The sequence below is a fragment of the Pan paniscus genome, chromosome 8 (assembly GCF_029289425.2).
Source record: "Pan paniscus chromosome 8, NHGRI_mPanPan1-v2.0_pri, whole genome shotgun sequence".
Lineage (NCBI taxonomy): Eukaryota > Metazoa > Chordata > Mammalia > Primates > Hominidae > Pan > Pan paniscus.
Window position 1 is genome coordinate 62,155,032 of NC_073257.2, and position 25,373 is coordinate 62,180,404.

Genomic DNA, 25,373 nt, shown 5'->3' on the forward strand with positions numbered 1-25,373 from the left:
AAGAAAGTCACTGGGAGAAGCCAGGACAAAAAGCTGAGGACTCAGGGGTCTGATTTTGGTTCCAAGGGACTTGTTATAGCTTACAAAGTTAGATACCTTTGAACAAAAATTTCTCATTAAATAAAATATGGAAACTCTCATATGCACGAGGGGAAGAGGATTAAATGGCCCACACCCAAAGGCTACCTACTACCTATTATTGATTATGAACTACATATTGAATTCAAAAAGCATATAATTAAGCACCATGCAAACCAGGGACACAAAGAGGATCTCCCTTTAAGGAGACTATAATCCAGTGGCAAGAGATATATAATGACAAGAATTACAAAACAACGATTTGAGTGCTTCAAGAGGGATGAACCTTGCCTGGGAGGCAGGGAAGGCTTCACAGGGGAAGTAACAGACAGGCATACCTAGGAGGTAGGGAGAGATTTTACTAAGTAAGGAGAGAAAGGAAAAAGAACAAACATGGAATATGATCAAGCAAATAACTTCCAACAGAAACAAGAAGATATGTTTTAAAATATATTTCCCCTGCCCAATAGTAAAACTTATTTCAGGCACAATGCATTACTGAGGTGAAATTAAAGTTACATAAAATTGAAAACATCACACTGGAAAACATTTCATGGGTCTCAACTGAAGGTGGCATAGTCCAAGAAGGCATTTGGACATGTATGCGTTGTTTTCTGGTTGCCCCAGTGACCCTATTTGTGGTTTTTGGGGTGTCCTAATGACATACTGCAACGCATTATACACATTCAGAAATTGTTCCACCCAAATGTCCATAGGGCCTCTGTGGAGTAAAATGCTAGCAGAACCCTGGCTAGCAGCCATGCAGCAAGAGGCGTTGGCCCTAGAAATAAAAGACAAAGGCAAATTCAAGCACGGTTGTGAGAAACACAGGAATAAAATTATGAACAAAACAAACCCTGTGGAGGTTTGAAAATACGTTCACAAATTCTTTGATGCTCCTCTCTTTAAGAGGTGGAGTCTTGGGCACGGTGGCTCATGCCTGTAATTTCAGCACCATGGGAGGCAAAGGCGGGTGGATCACATGAGGTCAGGAGTTCGAGACCAGCCTGGCCAAAATGGTGAAACCCCGTCTCTGCTAAAAATACAAAAAAATTAGCCGAGTGTAGTGGCACACGCCTGTAGTCCCGGCTACTCAGGAGGCTGAGGCAGGAAAATCACTTGAACCCAGGAGGCAGAGGTTGCAGTGAGCCAAGATCATGCCACTGCATTCCAGCCTGGGGGACAAGGATGAAATTCAGTCTCAAAAACAAAAAAACAAAAAAACAAAAAAAAAAACAGGTGGAGTCTAACACCCCTCCCCTTGGGTACTGGCTAGCTTCCAATGAACAGAAAAACAGCAGAAGTGATGCTAGGTACCTTGAGAAAAATAGGTCATAGAAGACACTGCAGCTTCCTTGCTCTCTTCCTTGGATTCCTTGCTCTGGGGAAGTTAGCTATTATGTCATAAGGACAATCAATCAGCCTATAGAGAGGCCCATGTCAGGGCGTTCTGCCAACAGCTCTGTAAGTAAGCCAACTTAGAGGTGTGTCCTTCAGCCCCAGGCAAGTCTTCAGATGACTGAAACCCTGGCTGACATCCTCACTGCAACCACCAGAGAAATCCTGATCCACAACCACTCAGTCAGCTAATCTGCTCCCAAAGTCAACAGAAGCTGTGAGATAATACATATTTATTGTTTTAAGCCATTAATTTTGACATAATTTGTTATGTAGCAATATATAATTAACATACTCCAAACAAAATAAAATACAGGATTCTTTATTTTTAAAAGTTAAGGCTGGCACAGTGGCTCACACCTGTAATCCCAGCACTTTGGGAGGCCAAGGCATCATCTGAGGTCAGGAGTTTGAGACGAGCCTGGCAAACATGCTGAATCCTCGTCTCTACTAAAAGTACAAAAAGTAGCCAGGTGTGGTGGTGCACGCCTGTAATCCCAGCTACTTGGGAAGTTGAGGCACAAGAATTGCTTGAACCCAGGAGGCAGAGGTTGCAGGGAGCTGGGATTTGTGCCATTGCACTCCAAAAAAAGAAACAGCCAGGTATGGTGGCACATGCCTATAATCCCAGCTACTTGGGTGGCTGAGGCAGGAGAATTGCTTGAATCCAGGAGGTGGAGGATGCAGTGAGCCAAGATTATGCCACTGCACTCCAGCCTGGGTGACAGAGCAAGACTCTGTCTCAAAAAAAGTTAAGAAAGTATCATTAACTCATTTGTTATAGAATTTGGGGGAGGGTGAGGAAGGAGTGGGTCATATTAAGCCATTTTGAAAATACGCTATTCCGGGGGGAGGAGCCAAGATGGCCGAATAGGAACAGCTCCAGTCTACAGCTCCCAGCGTGAACGACGCAGAAGACGGGTGATTTCTGCATTTCCAACTGAGGTACTGGGTTCATCTCACTGGGGAGTGCCAGACAGTAGGTGCAGGTCAGTGGGTGCGCGCACCGTGAGTGAGCCGAAGCAGGGCGAGGCCTTGCCTCACTTGGGAAGCGCAAGGGGTCAGGGAGTTCCCTTTCTGAGTCAGGGAAAGGGGTGACGGACGGCACCTGGAAAATTGGGTCACTCCCACCCGAATACTGCGCTTTTCCGACGGGCTTAAAAAGCGGCGCACCACAAGATTATATCCCGCACCTGGCTCGGAGGGTCCTACGCCCACGGAATCTCGCTGATTGCTAGCACAGCAGTCTGAGATCAAACTGCAAGGCAGCAGCAAGGCTGGGGGAGGGGCGCCCGCCATTGCCCAGGCTTGATTAGGTAAACAAAGCAGCCGGGAAGCTCGAACTGGGTGGAGCCCACCACAGCTCAAGGAGGCCTGCCTGCCTCTGTAGGCTCCACCTCTGGGGGCAGGGCACAGACAAACAAAAAGACAGCAGTAACCTCTGCAGACTTAAATGTCCCTGTCTGACAGCTTTGAAGAGAGCAGTGGTTCTCCCAGCACACAGCTGGAGGTCTGAGAACGGGCAGACTGCCTCCTCAAGTGGGTCCCTGACCCCTGACCCCCAGCAGCCTAACGAGGAGGCACTCCCCAGCAGGGGCACACTGACACCTCACACGGCTGGGTACTCCAACAGACCTGCAGCTGAGGGTCCTCTCTGTTAGAAGGAAAACTAACAAACAGAAAGGACAGCCACACCAAAAACCCATCTGTACATCACCATAATCAAAGACCAAAAGTAGATAAAACCACAAAGATGGGGAAAAAACAGAACAGAAAAACTGGAAACTCTAAAAAGCAGAGTGCCTCTCCTCCTCCAAAGGAACACAGTTCCTCACCAGCAACGGAACAAAGCTGGACGGAGAATGACTTTGACAAGCTGAGAGAAGAAGGCTTCAGACGATCAAATTACTCTGAGCTACGGGAGGACATTCAAACCAAAGGCAAAGAACTTGAAAACTTAGAAAAAAATTTAGAAGAATGTATAACAAGAATAACCAATACAGAGAAGTGCTTAAAGGAGCTGATGGAGCTGAAAACCAAGGCTCAAGAACTACGTGAAGAATGCAGAAGCCTCAGGAGCCAATGCGATCAACTGGAAGAAAGGGTATCAGCGATGGAAGATGAAATGAATGAAATGAAGCGAGAAGGGAAGTTTAGAGAAAAAAGAATAAAAAGAAATGAGCAAAGCCTCCAGGAAATATGGGACTATGTGAAAAGGCCAAATCTACGTCTGTTTGGTGTACCTGAAAGTGACGGGGACAATGGAACCAAGTTGGAAAACACTCTGCAGGATATTATCCAGGAGAACTTCCCCAATCTAGCAAGGCAGGCCAACGTTCAGATTCAGGAAATACAGAGAACGCCACAAAGATACTCCTCGAGAAGAGCAACTCAAAGACACACAATTGTCAGATTCACTAAAGTTGAAATGAAGGAAAAAATGTTAAGGGCAGCCAGAGAGAAAGGTCGGATTACCCTCAAAGGGAAGCCCATCAGACTAACAGCGGATCTCTCGGCAGAAACCCTACAAGCCAGAAGAGAGTGGCGGCCAATATTCAACATTCTTAAAGAAAGAATTTTCAACCCAGAATTTCATATCCAGCCAAACTAAGCTTCATAAGTGAAGGAGAAATAAAATACTTTACAGACAAGCAAATGCTGAGAGATTGTGTCACCACCAGGCCTGCCTTACAAGAGCTCCTGAAGGAAGCACTAAACATGGAAAGGAACAACCAGTACCAGCCACTGCAAAATCATGCCAAAATGTAAAGACCATCGAGACTAGGAAGAAACTGCATCAACTAACGAGCAAAATCACCAGCTAACATCAGAATGACAGGATCAAATTCACACATAACAATGTTAACTTTAAATGTAAATGGACTAAATGCTCCAATTAAAAGACACAGACTGGCAAATTGGATAAAGAGTCAAGACCCATCAGTGTGCTGTATTCAGGAAACCCATCTCACGTGCAGAGACACACATAGGCTCAAAATAAAAGGATGGAGGAAGATCTACCAAGCCAATGGAAAACAAAAAAAGGCAGGGTTTGCAATCCTAGTCTCTGATAAAACAGACTTTAAACCAACACAGATCAAAAGAGACAAAGAAGGCCATTACATAATGGTAAAGGGATCAATTCAACAAGAAGAGCTAACTATCCTAAATATATATGCACCCAATACAGGAGCACCAAGATTCATAAAGCAAGTCCTGAGTGACCTACAAAGAGACTTAGACTCCCACACGTTAATAATGGGAGACTTTAACACCCCACTGTCAACATCAGACAGATCAACGAGACAGAAAGTCAACAAGGATACCCAGGAATTGAACTCAGCTCTGCACCAAGCAGACCTAATAGACATCTACAGAACTCTCCACCCCAAATCAACAGAATATACATTTGTTTCAGCACCACATCACACCTATTCCAAAATTGACCACATACTGGGAAGTAAAGCTCTCCTCAGCAAATGTAAAAGAACAGAAATTATAACAAACTATCTCTCAGACCACAGTGCAATCAAACTAGAACTCAGGATTAAGAATCTCACTCAAAACTGCTCAACTACATGGAAACTGAACAACCTGCTCCTGAATGACTACTGGGTACATAACGAAATGAAGGCAGAAATAAAGATGTTCTTTGAAACCAACGAGAACAAAGACACCACATACCAGAATCTCTGGGACGCATTCAAAGCAGTGTGTAGAGGGAAATTTATAGCACTAAATGCCCACAAGAGAAAGCAGGAAAGATCCAAAATTGACACCCTAACATCACAATTAAAAGAACTAGAAAAGCAAGAGCAAACACATTCAAAAGCTAGCAGAAGGCAAGAAATAACTAAAATCAGAGCAGAACTGAAGCAAATAGAGACACAAAAAACCCTTCAAAAAATCAATGAATCCAGGAGCTGGTTTTTTGAAAGGATCAACAAAATTGATAGACCGCTAGCAAGACAAAGAAAAAAAGAGAGAAGAATCAAATAGACACAATAAAAAACGATAAAGGGGATATCACCACCAATCCCACAGAAATACAAACTACCATCAGGGAATACTACAAACACCTCTACGCAAATAAACTAGAAAATCTAGAAGAAACTGATAAATTCCTGGACACATACACTCTCTCAAGACTAAACCAGGAAGAAGTTGAATCTCTGAATAGACCAATAACAGGAGCTGAAATTGTGGCAATAATCAATAGCTTACCAACCAAAAAGAGTCCAGGACCAGATGGATTCACAGCCGAATTCTACCAGAGGTACAAGGAGGAACTGGTACCATTCCTTCTGAAATTATTCCAATCAATAGAAAAAGAGGGAATCCTCCCTAACTCATTTTATGAGGCCAGCATCATCCTGATACCAAAGCCAGGCAGAGACACAACCAAAAAAGAGAATTTTAGACCAATATCTTTGATGAACATTGATGCAAAAATCCTCAATAAAATACTGGCAAAACGAATCCAGCAGCACATCAAAAAGCTTATCCACCATGATCAAGTGGGCTTCATCCCTGGGATGCAAGGCTGGTTCAATATATGCAAATCAATAAATGGAATCCAGCATATAAACAGAGCCAAAGACAAAAACCACATGATTATCTCAATAGACGCAGAAAAAGCCTTTGACAAAATTCAACAACCCTTCATGCTAAAAACTCTCAATAAATTAGGTATTGATGGGACGTATCTCAAAATAATAAGAGCTATCTATGACAAACCCACAGCCAATATCATACTGAATGGGCAAAAACTGGAAGCATTCCCTTTGAAAACTGGCACAAGACAGGGATGCCCTCTCTCACCACTCCTATTCAACATAGTGTTGGAAGTTCTGGCCAGGGCAATTAGGCAGTACAAGGAAATAAAGGGTATTCAATTAGGAAAAGAAGAAGCCAAATTGTCCCTGTTTGCAGATGACATGATTGTATATCTAGAAAACCCCATTGTCTCAGCCCAAAATCTCCTTAAGCTGATAAGCAACTTCAGCAAAGTCTCAGGATACAAAATCAATGTACAAAAATCACAAGCATTCTTATACAGAAACAACAGACAAACAGACAGCCAAATCATGAGTGAACTCCCATTCACAATTGCTTCAAAGAGAATAAAATACCTAGGAGTCCAACTTACAAGGGATGTGAATGACCTCTTCAAGGAGAACTATAAACCACTGCTCAAGGAAATAAAAGAGGATACAAACAAATGGAAGAACATTTCATGCTCATGGGTAGGAAGAATCAATATCATGAAAATGGCCATACTGCCCAAGGTAATTTACAGATTCAATGCCATTCCCATCAAGCTACCAATGACTTTCTTCACAGAATTGGAAAAAACTACATTAAAGTTCATATGGAACCAAAAAAGAGCCCGCATCGCCAAGTCAATCCTAAGCCAAAAGAACAAAGCTGGAGGTATCACACTACCTGACTTCAAACTATACTACAAGGCTACAGTAACCAAAACAGCATGGTACTGGTACCAAAACAGAGATATAGATCAATGGAACAGAACAGAGCCCTCAGAAATAACGCTGCATATCTACAACTATCTGATCTTTGACAAACCTGAGAAAAACAAGCAATGGGGAAAGGATTCCCTATTTAATAAATGGTGCTGGGAAAACTGGCTAGCCATATGGAGAAAGCTGAAACTGGATCCCTTCCTTACACCTTATACAAAAATCAATTCAAGATGGATTAAAGACTTAAACGTTAGACCTAAAACCATAAAAACCCTAGAAGAAAACCTAGGCATTACCATTCAGGACATAGGCATGGGCAAGGACTTCATGTCTAAAACACCAAAAGCAATGGCAACAAAAGCCAAAATTGACAAATGGGATCTAATTAAACTAAAGAGCTTCTGCACAGCAAAAGAAACTACCATCAGAGTGAACAGGCAACCTACAAAATGGGAGAAAATTTTTGCAACCTACTCATCTGACAAAGGGCTAATATCCAGAATCTACAAAGAACTCAAACAAATTTACAAGAAAAAAACAAACAACCCCATCAAAAAGGGGGTGAAGGACATGAACAGACACTTCTCAAAAGAAGACATTTATGCAGCCAAAAAACACATGAAAAAATGCTCATCATCACTGGCCATCAGAGAAATGCAAATCAAAACCACAATGAGATACCATCTCACACCCGTTAGAATGGCAATCATTAAAAAGTCAGGAAACAACAGGTGCTGGAGAGGATGTGGAGAAATAGGAACACTTTTACACTGTTGGTGGGACTGTAAACTAGTTCAACCATTGTGGAAGTCAGTGTGGCGATTCCTCAGGGATCTAGAACTGGAAATACCATTTGACCCAGCCATCACATTACTGGGTATATACCCAAAGGACTATAAATCATGCTGCTATAAAGACACATGCACATGTATGTTTATTGCAGCATTATTCACAATAGCAAAGACTTGGAACCAACCCAAATGTCCAACAATGATAGACTGGATTAAGAAAATGTGGCACATATACACCATGGAACATTATGCAGCCATAAAAAATTATGAGTTCACATCCTTTGTAGGGACATGGATGAAATTGGAAATCATCATTCTTAGTAAACTATCGCAAGAACAAAAAACCAAACACCGCATATTCTCACTCATAGGTGGGAATTGAACAATGAGATCACATGGACACAGGAAAGGGAATATCACACTCTGGGGACTGTTGTGGGGTGGGGGGAGGTGAGAGGGATAGCATCGGGAGATATACCTAATGCTAGATGACGAGTTAGTGGGTGCAGTGCACCAGCATGGCACATGTATACATATGTAACTAACCTGCAAAATGTGCACATGTACCCTAAAACTTAAAGTATAATAAAAAAAAATAATAAAACCCCTGGAAAATTCAGCCTTTTAATGTAGCCAAGGTGACATTTAAATAGAACAATTTTATTACAGTAAAAAAAAAAAAAAAAGAAAAAGAAAATACGCTATTCCAAATCCATTAGTATGTTTTGAAATAATGAATACTTTTTAAAGTTAGAGGTTATTTAAACAAAGAGAGAAAAAAGTCAAAGTAAACAAGCTTCAACAGTGTAAACAGAAGCTGAGGAATGGAATGCTGCATTTTTAATGTCCTTTTGTAGTACTCTCTACCCTCTAACCTTTTCCTTAATACAGCAAAATTACTATACTCTTTGGCAAAAACTGTTTCCCATTTCTTCTCTTCTCTTCCTCTCTCTCTCTCTCTCTGTCTCTCTGTCTGTCTCTCTCTCTCTCTGTGACCCTGGCCATTCGAGTTTAAGGGAAATTCAATTGTCAGTCTCAGGGAAGCTACTGAGGAAGCTACATCCACTAACCTGGGTGCAAATATTTGGCAGACAGAGTGCAATTTTCACCATATCAGGCAAGATGGACTGATATAAATGTTGAGCTTCTGCTTCTTCAAGTACCTGAAAACCAATAAAATAAGTTATGTGAATAACAATAACCAGTAAATATAATAACCAATGAATATGTTTGTTATGAAATTAAATTACATATCTGCTTTTCATGGAACCCCATAAAGTGGCACTCTATCAGCATCACCAAACACATGTACAAATGCATCAACAGGTGTATACAAATAAACTTACAAATTCATTTCCAAATGTATATTTGGCATTAAGGCAATTCACCTTAATGCCCTCTGAAAAAAAATGTAAGTATCCCAAATATCAAATATCCCTCACACAACATTCACAATAAAGTAAAAACACTTGCAAATGGAAAACAGTACATTCTGCCCTTGGTTATATCAACTAGAAACTGCTAGACACCAAGGACTTTCTGAGAAGCCCCCAAGGACCCATCTAGTTTCAATGGTCTACAATTGAAGAAATCTCCATAAAAGCCACATTAATTACTTCAGAGCATACTCTATGGGTCAAATCTAATCTGTTGGGTAATAAACAATGAGGTTTCTGATGGTCTTAGAATTTCTCTTTTCCAGACACCCTTGGAAAGTGAAAACCACAATTCCCATATAAAAATTTGAAGCACAACGAAGATGCCATGCATGGTCCATTTTTGTCTTTTATAAAATTTCCCCTCTCTATAACACCTTTTAATCTAATGTCTTTCTAAACATCAGGGTATTTCTTTAAAAGTACTGGAAATGACAACACTCTTAATTTAGAGATACTACATATACAGTCAGGACTGAAGTAAATACTTTATCTACTTGAAATCACATTTTAACTAGAAGAGGCCTCAGTTATAATCTAGTCTGAGCTTGTCACTATTACAGAGAAAACTGAGGCCAAGGAGGTTACCTGATCATCCTACATTGAGGTCAATTAAAACCAAATCAGAACAAGAACCTAAGTGTTCTGGTCTCTATGCCACAGCTCTTCCTACTTCCCTATGTGACCAATGTTTGGAATCGATGAAGAAACAGACTCTTGACAAAAATCAGGAACTAAACTGAAATAAAGGTAAAACCATTTGTTTATCTGCAGCTGGACAGGGTGTGTGTGTAAATAGAAAAAGTAACAAAGAATATTTGCCCTGATTTTGCCAGTAAATTCTAACACTAAGAATTTTCTTTACACCAAAACTCTAAAACCCAACCTATGTTTACTTCTCTTTTAAAATTAAGATAATGAATAAACACATTCAGAATGAACAGAAGGATATTTGTAATTCAGAGAGTTGGAAATTCAATTAGTCATAAGCATACAGAAAATTAAACAAAAGACAATTATTAATTCTGGAGAAAACAAAAAGTTGTTTAAGAGAGGAAAAGCAATCACAGCCCATATATGAATAGTGTTTATACTATCCAACTGAAAAAAAACTACTGATGTAATTGAAATGAATATGAAAACTATAGTGAGAAAATGCGGAGGTAGAAATGAGGTTTGCATTCATGGTAGTGGAGAAAGTGAGAATAAGAGCTAAATCCTAATCTTCTAAAGTGGGATTTGTTTTAAAAAGACTTTAGAGTAGTCAAATGACTGCCTCTTTATAATCTGCCTCTTTAACTCTGTTAAAAATAAAAAAACTAAATTTTTAAAAAATCATATATTCATAGATGACATTCTACTATTTTACAGGTATGCACTAAAGATACTGGCTTCTCTATATCTGAAATGTATGAAAATGTATAAAATATATTAATGCACTTGTTTAAAATATTCAAACTCTTCCTGTTTATAATTTATCTTTTTTTTTTTTTTTAATAGAAACAGGGTCTTGCTCTGTTGCCCAGGCTGGAGTGCTGTGGCATGACCATAGCTCACTGTAACCTTGAACTCCTGGGCTCAAAAAATCTCTTCCTGCCTCAGCCTCCTGAGCAGCTAGGACTATACAGGCCTTTTTGCTTTTTAAAACTATGTATTCTGAAATAATTATAGATTTACAGGATGTTACAGTACAGTATACCTCTCACCCAGTTTCTCTCAATGGTTACATTTCACATTACTATAACATACTAAAAACCAGGAATACCAGTACAATGTGTATCATTCTATGCCATTTTATCACACGTACATTTCTGTAATCGCCACCAAAATCAAGATGCAGAACCATTCCACTACAATAAAGATCTCATGCTACCCATTTATAGTCACACTCAGCTTACTTCCTCTCACTATTCCTAACACCCACTAATTTGTTTTTCAGCTGAAAAATTTTGCCATGTTACCTACATGGAAACATACAAGTCTTTTGAAATTGACTTTTTTTACATGGCTTAATGCCCTTAAAAGGCATTCAAGTTATTGCAAGTATCAATAGTTCACTCCTCCTCATTACTAAGTAGAATTCCATGGTATGAATATAATATTATATAATATTCCATGGTTTGTTTAGCAATTTCACCTACTGAGAGGCACTTTGGTTGTTTTCAGTTTTGTACTATTATAAATAAAGCTATCTTTAGTCTCAACCTATCTATATTGTTGTCTGAAATCACTTCCTGTAAACAGCACAGTGTGTCATTTTTAAAATTCACTCTGCACATCTGTCTTTTAATAGATGAATTTAGGTCATTTATGTTTAATGTAGTCTTTGATATGTTGAAACTTAAATCTGTTATTTCATTTTATTTCTTTTATCTGTTTTCTTTTCCCTTCCTCCTTATGGGTTACTTGAACATAGTTTAAAATTCCATTTTTGTTTATCTAAAATGTTTGTGACTGCATCTCTTTGAATAGATTTTTTTTAAAGTAGCTGCTGAAGGACTGCATTACATATAACTTACCAACATTTACTGGTGTCAACATTTCACCAGTTCCAGTAAAGTGTAGACTTTACCTTCCTTTAAATTCCTTTACCCTTCTCCATTTATAATCTTCAATATTTCCTCTACATACATTGATAACTATTTTACAATATTTGAAAACAGTGAAAAAAGTCAAACATAATTTACAACACTCAAAAAAGTTTTTAAAAAGTCTATTATATTTACTATATTTTTACTCTTTGTTGTTCTTTCTTCTTTCCTGATGTTCCATGATTCCTTTTTTTTTATAATTTCTTTTCTGTTTCAGGAAATTTCTTTAGACATTACTTTATGTTAGGTTCACTGATGTCAAGTTCTGTTTTCCTTCACCTGAGAACATTGTGGTTTCCTCTTCCTTTCTGAAGAATATCTTAATTGGATATGGAATTCTGGGTTGACAATTCTTTCCTTAGTCCTCAAAATTTTGTGTCACTTCTTTCTGGTCTCCATGTTTGCTGCTGAGAGATCCGTTGTCATTCAAACTGTTTTTCTGTATAGGCATTGTGTCATTTCTCTCTTGCTGCTTTCAAGATTTTTTCTTTGCCTTTGGTTTTAAGAAATGTAATTATAGTATGTCTTGGTATGAATTTCTTTGGGTTTATCCTACTTAAGTTTTGGTCAGCTTCTTGAATCTGTAGATTTATGACTTTTGTCAAATTTTGGAAGTTTTCAGCCATTATTTCTTTGAATATTTTTTCGGTCCCACCCTCTTTCCCCTCCCTTTCTGTCCATACAAAGACACAAATGTTATATCTAAACTTTGGGTTTTGTTTTTTCATCTATTTTCTCACTGCTGTTCAGACTGAGTAATTTCTCTTAATTTCTTCCAAGTTCACTGATTCTTTCCTCTATTATCCCCATTCTCCATTAAACCTGTCTATTCCATTTTAAAAATTCAGTTATTATATTTTTCAGTTCTAAAATTTCCATTTGGTTTCTCTGGATAGTTTTTTTTTTTTCTTTGCTGGGACTTTCTGTTTTTTTCATTTGTTTCAAGTATGTTTATAATTGCTCAGCCTTCTTGTGATGGCTACTTTAAAATAATTGTCAGACAATTCACATCTGTATTCTCCTGGTGTCTATTGATGTTCATTTTTCATTTCAGTTGAGATTTTCCTGATTCTTTTCTGGTCATGAGGGACATTTTGTTGAAATTTGGATATTTGGGGTATTAGAAATCTTTAGATCTTATTTAAATCTTCAGCCAGAGCAGGCTTTCTGTGATACTGTGCCAGCAGGGGAATGGGATAGCTACTTCATTACCAGCAATTGAGGGTAAAAATTCATGTTCCCCAGTCAGCCTTTAGTACCCAAAGTGGAAAGTGAGAGAGGTACCTTGATAGTGCTGGGTTGGGGTGAGAGTTCAAGCTCCCCATTAGGTCTTTACTGATACCACTTTGGTGCCATGTACTCTCCTAGGGTCCCATAGTCCCTGCTGGTCAGTGGTCTTCTACCTTTCAGAGTCTTATGTTTGTTTTACATACAAGGTCCCCTGTTTTTCACTGTAATTAGTGGGAAGGACAGAGAGAAGTGCCTATTCAACCATGTTCAACCTAAAGATATTAAACCTTAAGTGTCTTAACAGGCTGACACGTCTCCTTTGGGTATCCATCTTTGTCTTTTAAAACTGACATGAGTGGCTACTGCAGCGCTCTGCTGACAAGCTTTACAATGTTGCTTATTTATCTGATGAAGCATTATTGCACTGTACTTCTTCACAACTGTCAACACTCCAGACTTATGTCTAATGCTGCTTTGGAAACACAAAAAGGGAACCTAAAAATGTCATTTAAGAACATAAGCGACTAAACTACTGTTTGAGATGGAATGCATAATCTAAAATATCACCATGACCTTATAACCTGTACAATGCAAACTGGGATGCAAGTAGGGAAAAGTTATTTAAGATGTACATCATTTCTTAACTTCAAGAAAAGCAAGAGCCATTGGTCAAATCTTCTATAACAATTAAAGAAAAATAAACATATATTACTTATTATGATGATAATGATGATTATAAGGGAGGTAAGCATTTACGTGATGGTAAAAAAAGAAAGTTGTATTAAATTCTCCCACAAGTAAAACCCTGCCCTCTACTGGATAGTCTGCATAGATAATTACATACAGCAAGTGTTTTGATCTGTGCGTGTGCGCGTGTGTGTGTGTAGCAACTTTTTATTCTAGTCCCACAAATTGGCTGTATATATATGTAATATATATTATACATATATTTCAGTCAAAATTGATACAATAAATTTCAAAATTATACTGCTATTTTGCCTATCTCCTTTCCTTAGATTATAGATCTGTTCATTCATTCGATTGGCTGATAAACAAATACCTGAGGAACTATTATGTGTCAGGAATTGTGCCAGAAGATGACAGAAGAGTAAACAGTTAACAGACGTGGTCACTGACCTCATGAATCTCATGGCACAAAGCCCTATCCTCTCCCTGTGACCCCCAATACATCAGCCCTAACCTAGGAGGGCAGTAATAACTGCAACCACATCATAGTGACTGTGGACAGGCTATTTTTTTTTCTTCTCTCCACAAATAGAAACAAGCTACTAAAATAAAGGAACTAAATCTGCCAAACATCAAAACATTATAAATATTTAAATATCTACAAACATCCAAATAGAAAAGAGATATTTACTTATTTCTTCTTTCTTTGAATATCTGATTAACTACATACATCTGTTAAATGTGCTCTAATATTTATGAAAGACATATTTATACATGACTAAGTACTATACCTGACATATGGAAAGTATTAAATATTGACTACTGAACTTTGAATTAATAAGTGAAATCTGTAGCTCGCAAAATGAGAAGACCAGTGTTATTTCAATAAAAGAAAATATTTCCATAGATCTTTTTCAAACAGTTTAGGGCAAACAGCTTTAAAAAAGTAATCAGGCCGGGCGTGGTGGCTCATGCCTGTAATCCCAGCACTTTGGGAGGCCAAGGCAGGCAAATCACCAGGTCAGGAGATCAAGACCATCCTGGCTAACATGGTGAAACCCTATCTTTACTAAAAATACAAAAAATTAGCCAGGCGTGGTGGCACATGCCTGTGGTCCCAGTTACTCGGGAGGCGGAAGCAGGAGAATTGCCTGAACCCGGGAGGCAGAGGTTGCAGTGAGCCGAGATCGTGCCACTGCACTTCCGCCTGGGCGACAGAGTGAGACTTTGTCTCAAAAAATAAATAAATAAATAAAAAATAAAAAAATAAAAAAAAATCAATCACAAATCAATGAATATAAGAAATAGCACAAGCTGCTCCATTTTCTCTATTGGTCTAAACCTAGTTAGATCCTAATAAAATTGTGAAAAGTTACTAACAATCCTCTTTAATAAAAAAAAAACCAAAATCTATATGAAACGTCTAGGATGTGAAATTTTAGACAATTTTTCAATAAGAAGTACACCACTCCAAAACCTAAATAGCAAAGAGGAAATATCCTCATAATCCTATGGTCCATATATATATATATTTTTTTTTTCTTTTTTTTTTTTTTGAGATAGCATCTCACTCTGTCACCCAGGCTGGAGTGCAGTGGCATGATCTCAGCTCACTGCAACCTCCACCTCCCAGATTCAAGCGATTCTCCTGCCTCAGCCTCCTGAGTAGCTGAGACTACAGGCACACACCACCACACCTAGCTAATTTTTGTATTTTTAGAGATGGGGTTGCACCATGTTGGCCAGGCTGGTCTCAAACTCCTAACCTCAGGTGATCCACCTACCTCAGCCTCCCAAAGTGCTGGGATGACAGGCATGAGCCTGTAATACTGAAGATGGGTGATGGAAACAGGGAGGTTCATTACCCCATTTTATTTTTGTATATGTCTGAAATGCTTCTTTAAAAAAAAATTTCCTGGCCGGGCGTGGTGGCTCACACCTGCAATCCCAGCACTTTGGGAGGCTGAGGTGGGTGGATCAACTATGTTCCTAATAGTAACATAACCAATATTTATACCTAAGTTTCTTTTTCCTCATACATAGGTGCATTTATCAGTTGAAATTATGTTGCTCAATTTCGTATTTTTTCTCACCAAATATGACAAAAAAGGCATTTTTTACATCACTAAAGGCAAAATGTTTTTTAAAATGTCATGTATTTTCACTGAAGAAAATTAACGTAAACAAAAAGAAAAGAAATATTACCCACAAGCCCACTGCCAAGATATCCTCTTCTCAGATATAAACAGATGCATATTTCCTCCCCAAACTTCTTCTGAGAACTTAGGTGTGTGTGCATATAAACACACAGTTTTGTGTTACCTTAATTTTTAAAATATTATATTTTTCTACAACTTGTTTTTGCCTTAAGAGAAAGCCTAAAAAGTCTTTCCGTATTATACAATGACAAATGCTACACAGTATTCCAAAGTAGAGAAGTACAATAATTTTTGTAATCATTCCCCTTTGAGAACCATTTTTCCCAACATTTTTAAAAATTTCAAAAATATGGTGAAGTTAAAATAACTGTACACTGAATACCCAAATACTATTTGGTTTCTATGATTAACATTTTATATTGGCTTTTGTCATGTTGTCATCAGTCCATTCTTCTGACCACATATCAATGCATTTTTTAATGCGTTTTGAGGTAAGTTGCAAGCATTCCACCCCATCACTTCAGTTTGCATATCAGCAACTAGAGTTCACGCCAGGCACGGTGGCTCACCCCTGTGATCCCAGCACTTTAGGAGGCCAAGCCAAGTGGATCACTTGAGGTCAGGAGTTCAAGACCAGCCTGGGCAAGATGGTGAAACCCTATCTCTACTAAAAATACAAAAATTATTTTATTGTATGAATACATCCACAATTTGTTTATTCATTCTCTTGTTGATAGATACCTGGGCTGTCCCCAGGTTTTGGCTATTATAAGTAAAACTGCTATAAACATTCTTCTACAAATCTTTTTGTGTGCATATATTTTCATATCTCATAGGTAGGTACAGAAAGAAATGAAATTAATGGGTAATGAACATAATAGTATATGTTCAGTTTTCTAAAAAACAGCCAGACCTTTTTCCAACATTGTAGTACATTTTAAACTCCCAACAACAAAGTATGAGAGTTGCAACTGCTCCATATCGCTACCTACATTTGATCTTTTAGTCTTTCTAGTGCCTGCAGGCTAATATCTTATTCTAGTTATAACTGGCATTTCTCCAGTGACAAATAATATCAAGCATTTTTTAATGTGCTTATTGGCAATTTGTATACCTTCCTTTGTGAAATCCTTTCAAACTCTTGCTCATTTTCTAGCGAGGTTGGCTGTCTTTTTATTTTTCAATTGTAGTTCTTTATATATTCTGGATACATGTCCCTTGTCAGATAAACATTTTGCAAATATTTCTCCGTCTTTTAAAATTTATTTATTTCTATTTATTTATGTGAGACAGGGTCTCACTGTGTCGCCAAAGCTGGAGTGTCGTGATGCAATCACATCTCACTGCAGTCTTGACCTCCCAGGCATCAATCCTGTCACCCTCAGCCTCCCAAGTAGCTGGGACTATAGGTGTGTGCCAACATGCCTGGCTAATTTTTGACTTTTTTTTTTTCCTTTTTTTTGAGATGGAGTCTCCCTGTGTTGCCCAGGCTGGGGTGCAGTGGCGCGATCTTGGCTCACTGCAAGCTCCGCCTCCCAGGTTCACGCCATTCTCCTGCCTCAGGCTCCCGAGTAGCTGTGACTACAGGCACCCGCCACCACCACGCCCAGCTAATGTTTTTTTTGTATTTTTAGTAAAGACGGGGTTTCACAGTGTTAGCCAGGATGGTCTTGATCTCCTGACCTCGTGATCCACCCACCTTGGCCTCCCAAAGTGCTGGGATTACAAGTGTGAGCCACCATGCCCGGCCTAATTTTTGGATTTTTAATAGAGACCATTGCCATGTTGTCCAGACTGGTATTGAACTCCTGGGCTCAAGCAGTGCATCTACCTCAGCCTCCCAAGCTGCTGAGATTACAGGTGTGAGCCACCACACCTGGCCTCCAAGAGATCCTTCCACCTCAGCCTCCCAAGGAGCTGGGACCACAGGCATGTGCCACCATGCCCAGCTAATTAATTTTTTTTTTTTTTTTTTTTTGTAGAGACAAGGTCTCCCTATGTTGCCCAGGTTGGCCTTGAACTCTTGTACTCCAGTGATCCCTCTGCCTTGGCCTCCCAAAGTGCTGGGATAACAGGCATGAGCCAATGCGCCTGGCATCCCTGTCTTTAGCTTGCCTATTTTCCTAATGTCTTTTCGTCACAAGTATTTATAAGTTTTTTTCTTTTATAGCTAAGGTTTCCCATTAGCTATAAAAGCTGTAGGTCCTAGGAAATCTTTGTCGACTCCCAAGCTACAAAGATGTTTTCCTCTAGAAGCTTTATAGTTTTTGCTTTTTCAGTTAGAATTTAGAATTATTTTCTATGTATAGTATGTGGGAAGGGGCAATTTTTTTTTTTAAGCCCACATGGAAATCCAGTTTCGCCAACACCATTTGTTGAAAAGACACTTCTTTTCCCTTGTTGTATTGCTTTGGCACTTTTGTTGAAAACCAAATGACTGTATAAACATGGGTCTGTTTCTGGGTTTACTACTTGGTTCCACTGATCAATTTGATTGTTATGTCAGTATCATATTGTATTCATTTCCTTGAGCTGCTGTGACAAAGAACCACAAACCAGGCGGCTTAAAACAACAAAAATGTATTATCTCACAGTTCTGGAGTCTAGAAATCTGAAACCAGTTGTTGGTAGTATCACGCTCCCTATGAAGGCTCTAAGGCTCTTCCTGGCCTCTTCCTAGCTTCTGGTGGCTTCTAGCAATCCTTGGGGTTCCTTGGCATGCAGATACATCAGTCCAATCTCTAACTCCATCATCATATAAGCGTTTTCCCTCAGTGTCTTTGTCTCTGTGTCCTTTCCTTCTCTCATAAGGACACCAGTCATTGATTTAGGGTACACCATAATCCAGTGTGGCCTCATCTTAACTAGTTACATCTGCAAAGACTGTATTTCCAGATAAAGCCACATCCTGAGAGTCCAGGTGAACATTAATTTGGGGGGACATTATTCAACTCACCACACATACTGTCTTGTTTACTGTAGTCTTATTGTAAGTATCCAAAGCAATTCACGTAAGTCTGCAAACTCTGCCCTTCTTATTTACAATTTCTTTGTAAATAAGGGTCCTTTGTGTTTCCATATAAATTTTAGTAATCAGCTTTGCATTTTCTACAAAATGCCTGCTTGGTATTATGATTGGAACTGCATATAGGGAGAACTGATATCTTTTTTTTTTTGAGATGGAGTTTCACTCTTGTTGCCCAGGCTGGATTGCAATGGCACGATCTCGGCTCACTGCAACCTCCGCCTCCTGGGTTCAAGCAATTCTCCTGCCTCAGCCTCCTGACTAGCTGGGAGTATAGGTGCCCGCCACCACGCCTGGCTAATTTTTTTGTACTTTTAGTAGAGATGGGGTTTCACCATGTTAGCCAGGCTGGTCTTGAACTCCTGTCCTCAAGTGATCCACCCACCGCAGCCTCCCAAAGTGCTGGGATTACAAGTGTGAGCCACCGCGCCCGGCCGAGAACTGATATCTTAACCACACTGAGTCATCCGGTCCATGAGCATGGTAGATATTCTTTTATTCAGGTTTTCTTCAATTTCTCTCAGCAATGTTTTACGGTCTTCAAGATACTGGTCTTACGCATTTTTTGTTAAATTTATTTCTAAGTATTTTATGGTTTTTTAAAGCTATTTTTAATGAAATTTTTAAAATTTCATTTATGGCAAGTATATAAAAATATAATGATTTTTGTATACTGACCTTATGTCTTGCTAAATAAATTAGTTCTAATAGTTATTTTTTAGGTTTCTTGGGTTTTTCTGCATAAACAAACACCATCAACTACAAATAGAAACAGTTTTACTTCTTCCTTTCTGATTTTCAAATATTTTATTTCTTTTTCTTGCCTTACTGCATTGGCTAGGATTTCTAGTACAATGTTAATAAGAATGAAGAGCATGGGTGTTCTTGCTTTTCCCCCAATCTTTGGGAAGAGTATTTCATATTTCACCATGAAGCATGATTTTAGTAGTAGGTTTTTCACAGATACTCTTTAACAGATTGAGGACATAGTTGTTAATAGTTTTGTTGTTGTTGTTTTGTTTTGTTTTTTTTCTGGAGACAGTCTTGCTTTGTCACCTAGGCTGGAGTGCAGTGGTGCGATCTTGGCTCACTGCAACCTCTGCTTCCTGGATTCAAGCAATTCTCCTGCCTCAGCCTCCCGAGTAGCTGGGACTACAGGTGCATGCTACCATGCCCAGCTAATTTTTGTAATTTTAGTAGAGATGGAGTTTTACTATGTTGGCCAGGCTGGCCTCGAACTCCTAACCTCAGGTGATCCATCCGCCTTGGCCTCCCAGAGTGTTAGGATTACAGGCATGAGCCATCACTCCCGGCCTGCTAACAGTTTTTCACTCTGAATGGTTACTAAATTTTGTCAGGTGCTTATTCTGCATTTATCACAATAATCATACAGCTTTTAAAATATAAATCCAATCCTGCATTTCTGAGATGAACTCTGCTTAGTAATCATGTATTATCCTTTTTACATATTTCTAGATTTCATTTGCTAATATTTTATAAAATCTTTGTCACATACTAGTATCGGAGGTATATATATATGGCTTTATAAATGAGTTGGAAAGTGCTCCCTCCTCCTCTCTTATTTGAGTTTCTTTGAACTTAGTATTATATCTTCCTTAAATGTTTCGGAGAACTGACAGTGAAAACATCTTGGTCCACATAGTAACCAATGTTTAATTAGGCATATTTTACTAGGTATTAATCCTTTGTCTCATATATGTTAAAATAGTCTCCCCTGTCTGTCATGAAACCACTAGTTTTATTATTTTTATTTTTTAATATCTAGAATATAGCATACTTGAGCCCCTTTTTCAGTTTTATCTTTATCCTTTCTGTTGCTTGTTTGCTACTGTCCAGTGATACTTAACTATTTGTACCTCCCTAATGTACCATACTGACTTCATTAAATACTATGATCAAATCACAACCTTTTGAACCTATTTTCTTACTTATAAAATGAAAATATCTTGCAGAGATGTGGTCAGAATTATAAGCTTTTCAACAAATAACAGCTAGTATTATGATGATGATGATGCATTATTTTACCCTCTGCCTTGTTTAACATTTTACTACCATTAAACCACGAATTATGCTTCAGGACTCAGTTCCCATCTCCCTGGGAAGCCTTCACTGATTGCCTGACTGCCCCTTACTCTATGACTCTAGAGCCAAATGTACATACTTGTATTAGAACACTTACTGCGGTTATTACAATTATTTATCTGCATTTCCTGTCCTCTGATCTGTGAAACACACAAAAAAATTTAAACATCTTGTGGCCCCCCAGTACTAAGCATAGTATTTAGTGCTCATTATTTGCTGAATAGAGTTGATAAAACCAAAAACATTGCATTTTATCTTCAAAGTATCCTTGCAAGATAGAAAGGATAAGGGCATCTAGAGAGACTAAAGCTCCAAGAAATAAGCAATTTGTCCACATTCAAAAACTTAGTGGTGGTTGGGGGCAGTGGCTCACACCTATAACCCCAGTATTTTGGGAGGCCAAAGCAGGTGGATCACTTGAGGTCAAGAGTTCAAGACCAGCCTGGCCATCTCTACTAAAAATACAAAAATTAGCTGAGCATTGTGGCCCACACCTGTAGTCCCAGCTATTTGGGTGGCTAAGGCATGAGAATCGCTTGAGCTCGGGAGGTGGAGGTTGCAGTGAGCTGAGATCATGCCACTGCACCTCCGGCCTGGGTGACAGAGCAAGACTCTGTCTCAACAAAAACAAAAAAACAACAACAAAAAAAACCAAAAAACAAAAAGACATTGGGACTAGATGCCAGAGCTTTTCTTCCCAGGTTCACAAGGAAGGATATAAAAGAAATACTGGCCAAGAAACTGGAAGACTAGTTATAGGCCTAGATCTGCATTTACTCTTGTATTAACCACAGAAAAATCCCTAAATTCTTTATTTCCTCATCCATAGTAAGGATAATTCTACTATAACTTTAACTTACAGAGTTACGAAAGCTTTCAGATATAATAGTGTTTTATGAATTCTAAAGCTCCATATAAAAAGTATTAATGTCTAATGGGCCAGTAATTCACAAACTTTCTGGAGCCTCCTTCTTCTTTTATCACCCCCATATCAATTAACTGCCAAGTCCTATATTGATTGATCCAGCAGGATCTCACATATTTATTACCTCATCTTAATCACTACTAAACTACCCTCAGCCCTCATCCAGTCTCATCAAGATTATTACAATAATCTAACTGCTGCCCTGCTGATAGCCCACCTTCGGTTTCTGCCCAAGTAGACTATGATGTGCTTCTGCTCCACTTCAAAGTTTTCAATGGCTTTCTGCTGCCTTTTCAATACAGAACAAATACCTTGAACTAATAGTCAAGCTCCCTTACCCTAGATTCTTATCTAGTCTCATTCAGCACATATATATAACATACACACACACACAAACTCTACCTTCTGTGCAGCCTACATACTAGAAACTCAGAAATTCATTTTTCTATAGCATCTGTTTGTGCTGCTACAGATACGATCCTGGAATATCTTTCCTTCTTAACTCCAAAACTTATCCAACCTTTTGATCTTGCTCAAACAATAGTTTGCTTCAAGTCTATCCAAATTTACTCTCCAGCTAAAAAGTAATTCTCCCTCTTGTAATTTATTTGAACTTTTTTTCACAAGACACTTAAGACTTTCTGCTTTCTGTTGTTATTTATGAACGTGCCTTCTAGCCCTTACTAGAAGTTCTTTTAAGACAAGATTTATGATTGATTCACCATTCCTACAACAGTGGTGTTCATATGGAAAACTGTCAATAAAAATATGTTAAATTAACTGACACTTTCTATCTGGATTAGCTGATTTTACAAAGCTCATCCTCCTCCTCTCCATTGCCTTTCAGAATCTCTATTACTCAGCAAAAATATTATAGTTTTCTTTTGTGTAAGTTGATTAAACTGTCTATAGGCTAAGCTTTCTATACTGGAACTACCTCTAAGTTTCCCAAGTCTAAAGCACAAGCTCACATTTCAAAAATTAAAAGTACAAAAACATTAAATGTTAGAGGAAAAACAATCATACTACTAAATTACGTAAGGGTAAAAAAATCAACTGGAGAAGGTGAAAGTTTCTAACATTTATCTGTGCACAACTCAGGCTGACGCTTTGAAGAGAAGAATGTGACAGCTTACAAGAAAACAAACTCACTCATTCCCCTTAATTTCTGAAGGCTCATGAAAGTCTGACAGGCCAGCCACAGGGTGATCTCTCATGTGTATCGCCCATGACAATTATGGCTTCAATAAAAATGGTCTCCATTTTTAATAAACTCCAACTGGTTTTCAGGAAATAGCCAGGCTAACATGGTCATATTTAAGAAGGCATATTTCACCAATTAGCAGCTAACTTATTTAGTTCATGGACCTAAATAAGACTGTGCATGGAGAGGTACAAAATCAGTGTGGTAGCAGAGGGCAAGGTGGTGTGAAAGGCTGAGTCCAGGGGTCAGCTGTGGTGACACATACAAATGGCTGTGCTGAGCATCACCTTGCCCCTCTACTTGCTTTTGGTTTGATTTGGTTTTCCTCTTTAAACAGCTATTAAGAGTCTCCCTATGAATTTTCAAAGTGTTTATGACTCAAATCTGGGAAATACTGATAAAAATCACAGCTCATTATAAGCATTTGAAATGATTTGCCCTAACGATAGATAAATGAAATATACCGAGTTTTTAAAGTACTCTGTAATTCACACTGGAAATAACCTGCAGTTGTCCTTATATTAATTTGACAGTTGCTTAATATGAAATAATCGGGCTGCTATACAGACACTTTGTTTCCTCCCCATCAAGGACTGCCAGCAGAAGGGGGAAAAGAGGAAAAGAAGTGCTAAGCAATGAAACCTCCTTTCATTTTTAGTCTCCACTCCTATGGCCCAGCTCTTATCAGCTAGTGCAGGACGAAGGAGGAGGAATGAAGGGAGAAAGAGTCCTCCTGCCAATTCTCACCACAACCCTACTTCCAATCTCTCCTAAGCACTGCTGTGTTTCTAGTGACAGAACTCTGCATTAGTTTTTCACTTCAGAAAACAAGCCATCAGAGGTTTAAAATTCACAGACCTTCTGGATGTGGTGGAAATTTCCCCATCATGACTCCTAATTCCAAATAATTAACAACTAGTCTGGGAACACAATCAGTTTAGGAAGAAGATCTTCATCCAATTCTTGAAACAAAATATGCCTCTAATCAAAAACAGTCACACAATTTTCCTACACAAACTTCATTAAACATGAAGAATAGAATTGTGTAGGTTTATAAAACATGAAGGAAGTTCTTCTTTAAACAGTATTTATTGCACAATCATATCTATTTTCATGCTAATAATAAACAGCAGAATTCTTACTTTAGAAAAGACAAAACATAATAATACACCCTCATTATCCTATGCCTCCAAAGAATTTACTTCTCAGTACTATTATGGTAAATGATTATTCCTTAGGAAATAAACCCACACTGGCACAAGACGCTCTGACATGTCTTTCCTATTTCTCACTTCTATTACTGTACGACTACATGGCCATATCCATCAATCACTTTTGTAAACACCACCAAACCACACTGCTATTATGTCCAAGCCAATGGATACTTTCAATACCACATAGTCACATTATTATCCATCTTTATAGACAGGCAATAAAACTCAACACGACAAAATTTCAGAGAAACAGCTAATGGTGATATAAGTTTTCTAGCCCTAGAAGTAAAATGGATGTAATTTGTCCAAGAAATACAGGTGAGCAATAACTTCAATCTTTTATTATAGTTTATACTTTTAAATAATTAGCAGGTTTTTTCAACTCTAAGAAGTACCCTGAAAAATACTTCTCAGTAATATATATTTTTAAGAGATGGGGGTCTCACTTTGTCACCCAGGCTGGAGTGCACTGGTGTGATCATAGCTCACTGCCACCTCGAACTCTTGGGCTCAAGGGATCCTCCTGCCTCGGCCTCCCAAGTAGCTGGGACTACAGATGCATGCTACCACACCCAGCTAATTTTTAAAAAAATTTTTGTAGCGATGGGGTCTCACCATCTTGCCCGGGCTGGTCTTGAACTCCTGGGCTCAAGTAATCATCCCACCTCAGCCTCCCAAAGTGCTAGAATTACAAGCACGAACCACCACACCCAGACTTAAGTAATTTTTATGGTAGTTCAATGACAGCTTAGCACACTCACAGAGCTATTATAAAATGTGCCATGCAAATCAAGTAACGTGCATACATACATATTATAGTGCTTAATTCTTAATTTAATTAAATTATCCAGTATGAAATAATAATATTATAGTTTGAACTTCACTCTTATTAAGGATGAAACAAAACTAATTTTCCTAAAAGGCTTGAGGACACTCTCTGGAAGTGCACTCTTTGGAGAAAGAATAAAAATGCAAATACATTTGTAGTTAAAACAAATGCTATTACAATGAAAAGATCTTTATTAAAAATGGACAAGTTCTACTCAACA

The 25,373-nt window shown here is 38.5% G+C and overlaps 1 protein-coding gene across 5 annotated transcripts in view; it reads right to left on the bottom strand.

The window, feature by feature from the left end:
• PARG (poly(ADP-ribose) glycohydrolase) overlaps positions 1–25,373 on the bottom strand; it is a 129,794-nt gene that overhangs the window by 64,154 nt on the left and 40,267 nt on the right. For all 5 annotated transcript variants that reach the window (XR_008619926.2, XM_055092787.1, XM_055092788.1 and 2 more), the window contains one exon: positions 8,821–8,913. Coding sequence is in view for 4 of the 5 variants with exons in the window: in XM_055092787.1 (XP_054948762.1) it covers positions 8,821–8,913 (93 nt within the window). In the remaining variant the exon portion in view is untranslated. The remainder of the gene's footprint in view (positions 1–8,820; positions 8,914–25,373) is intronic.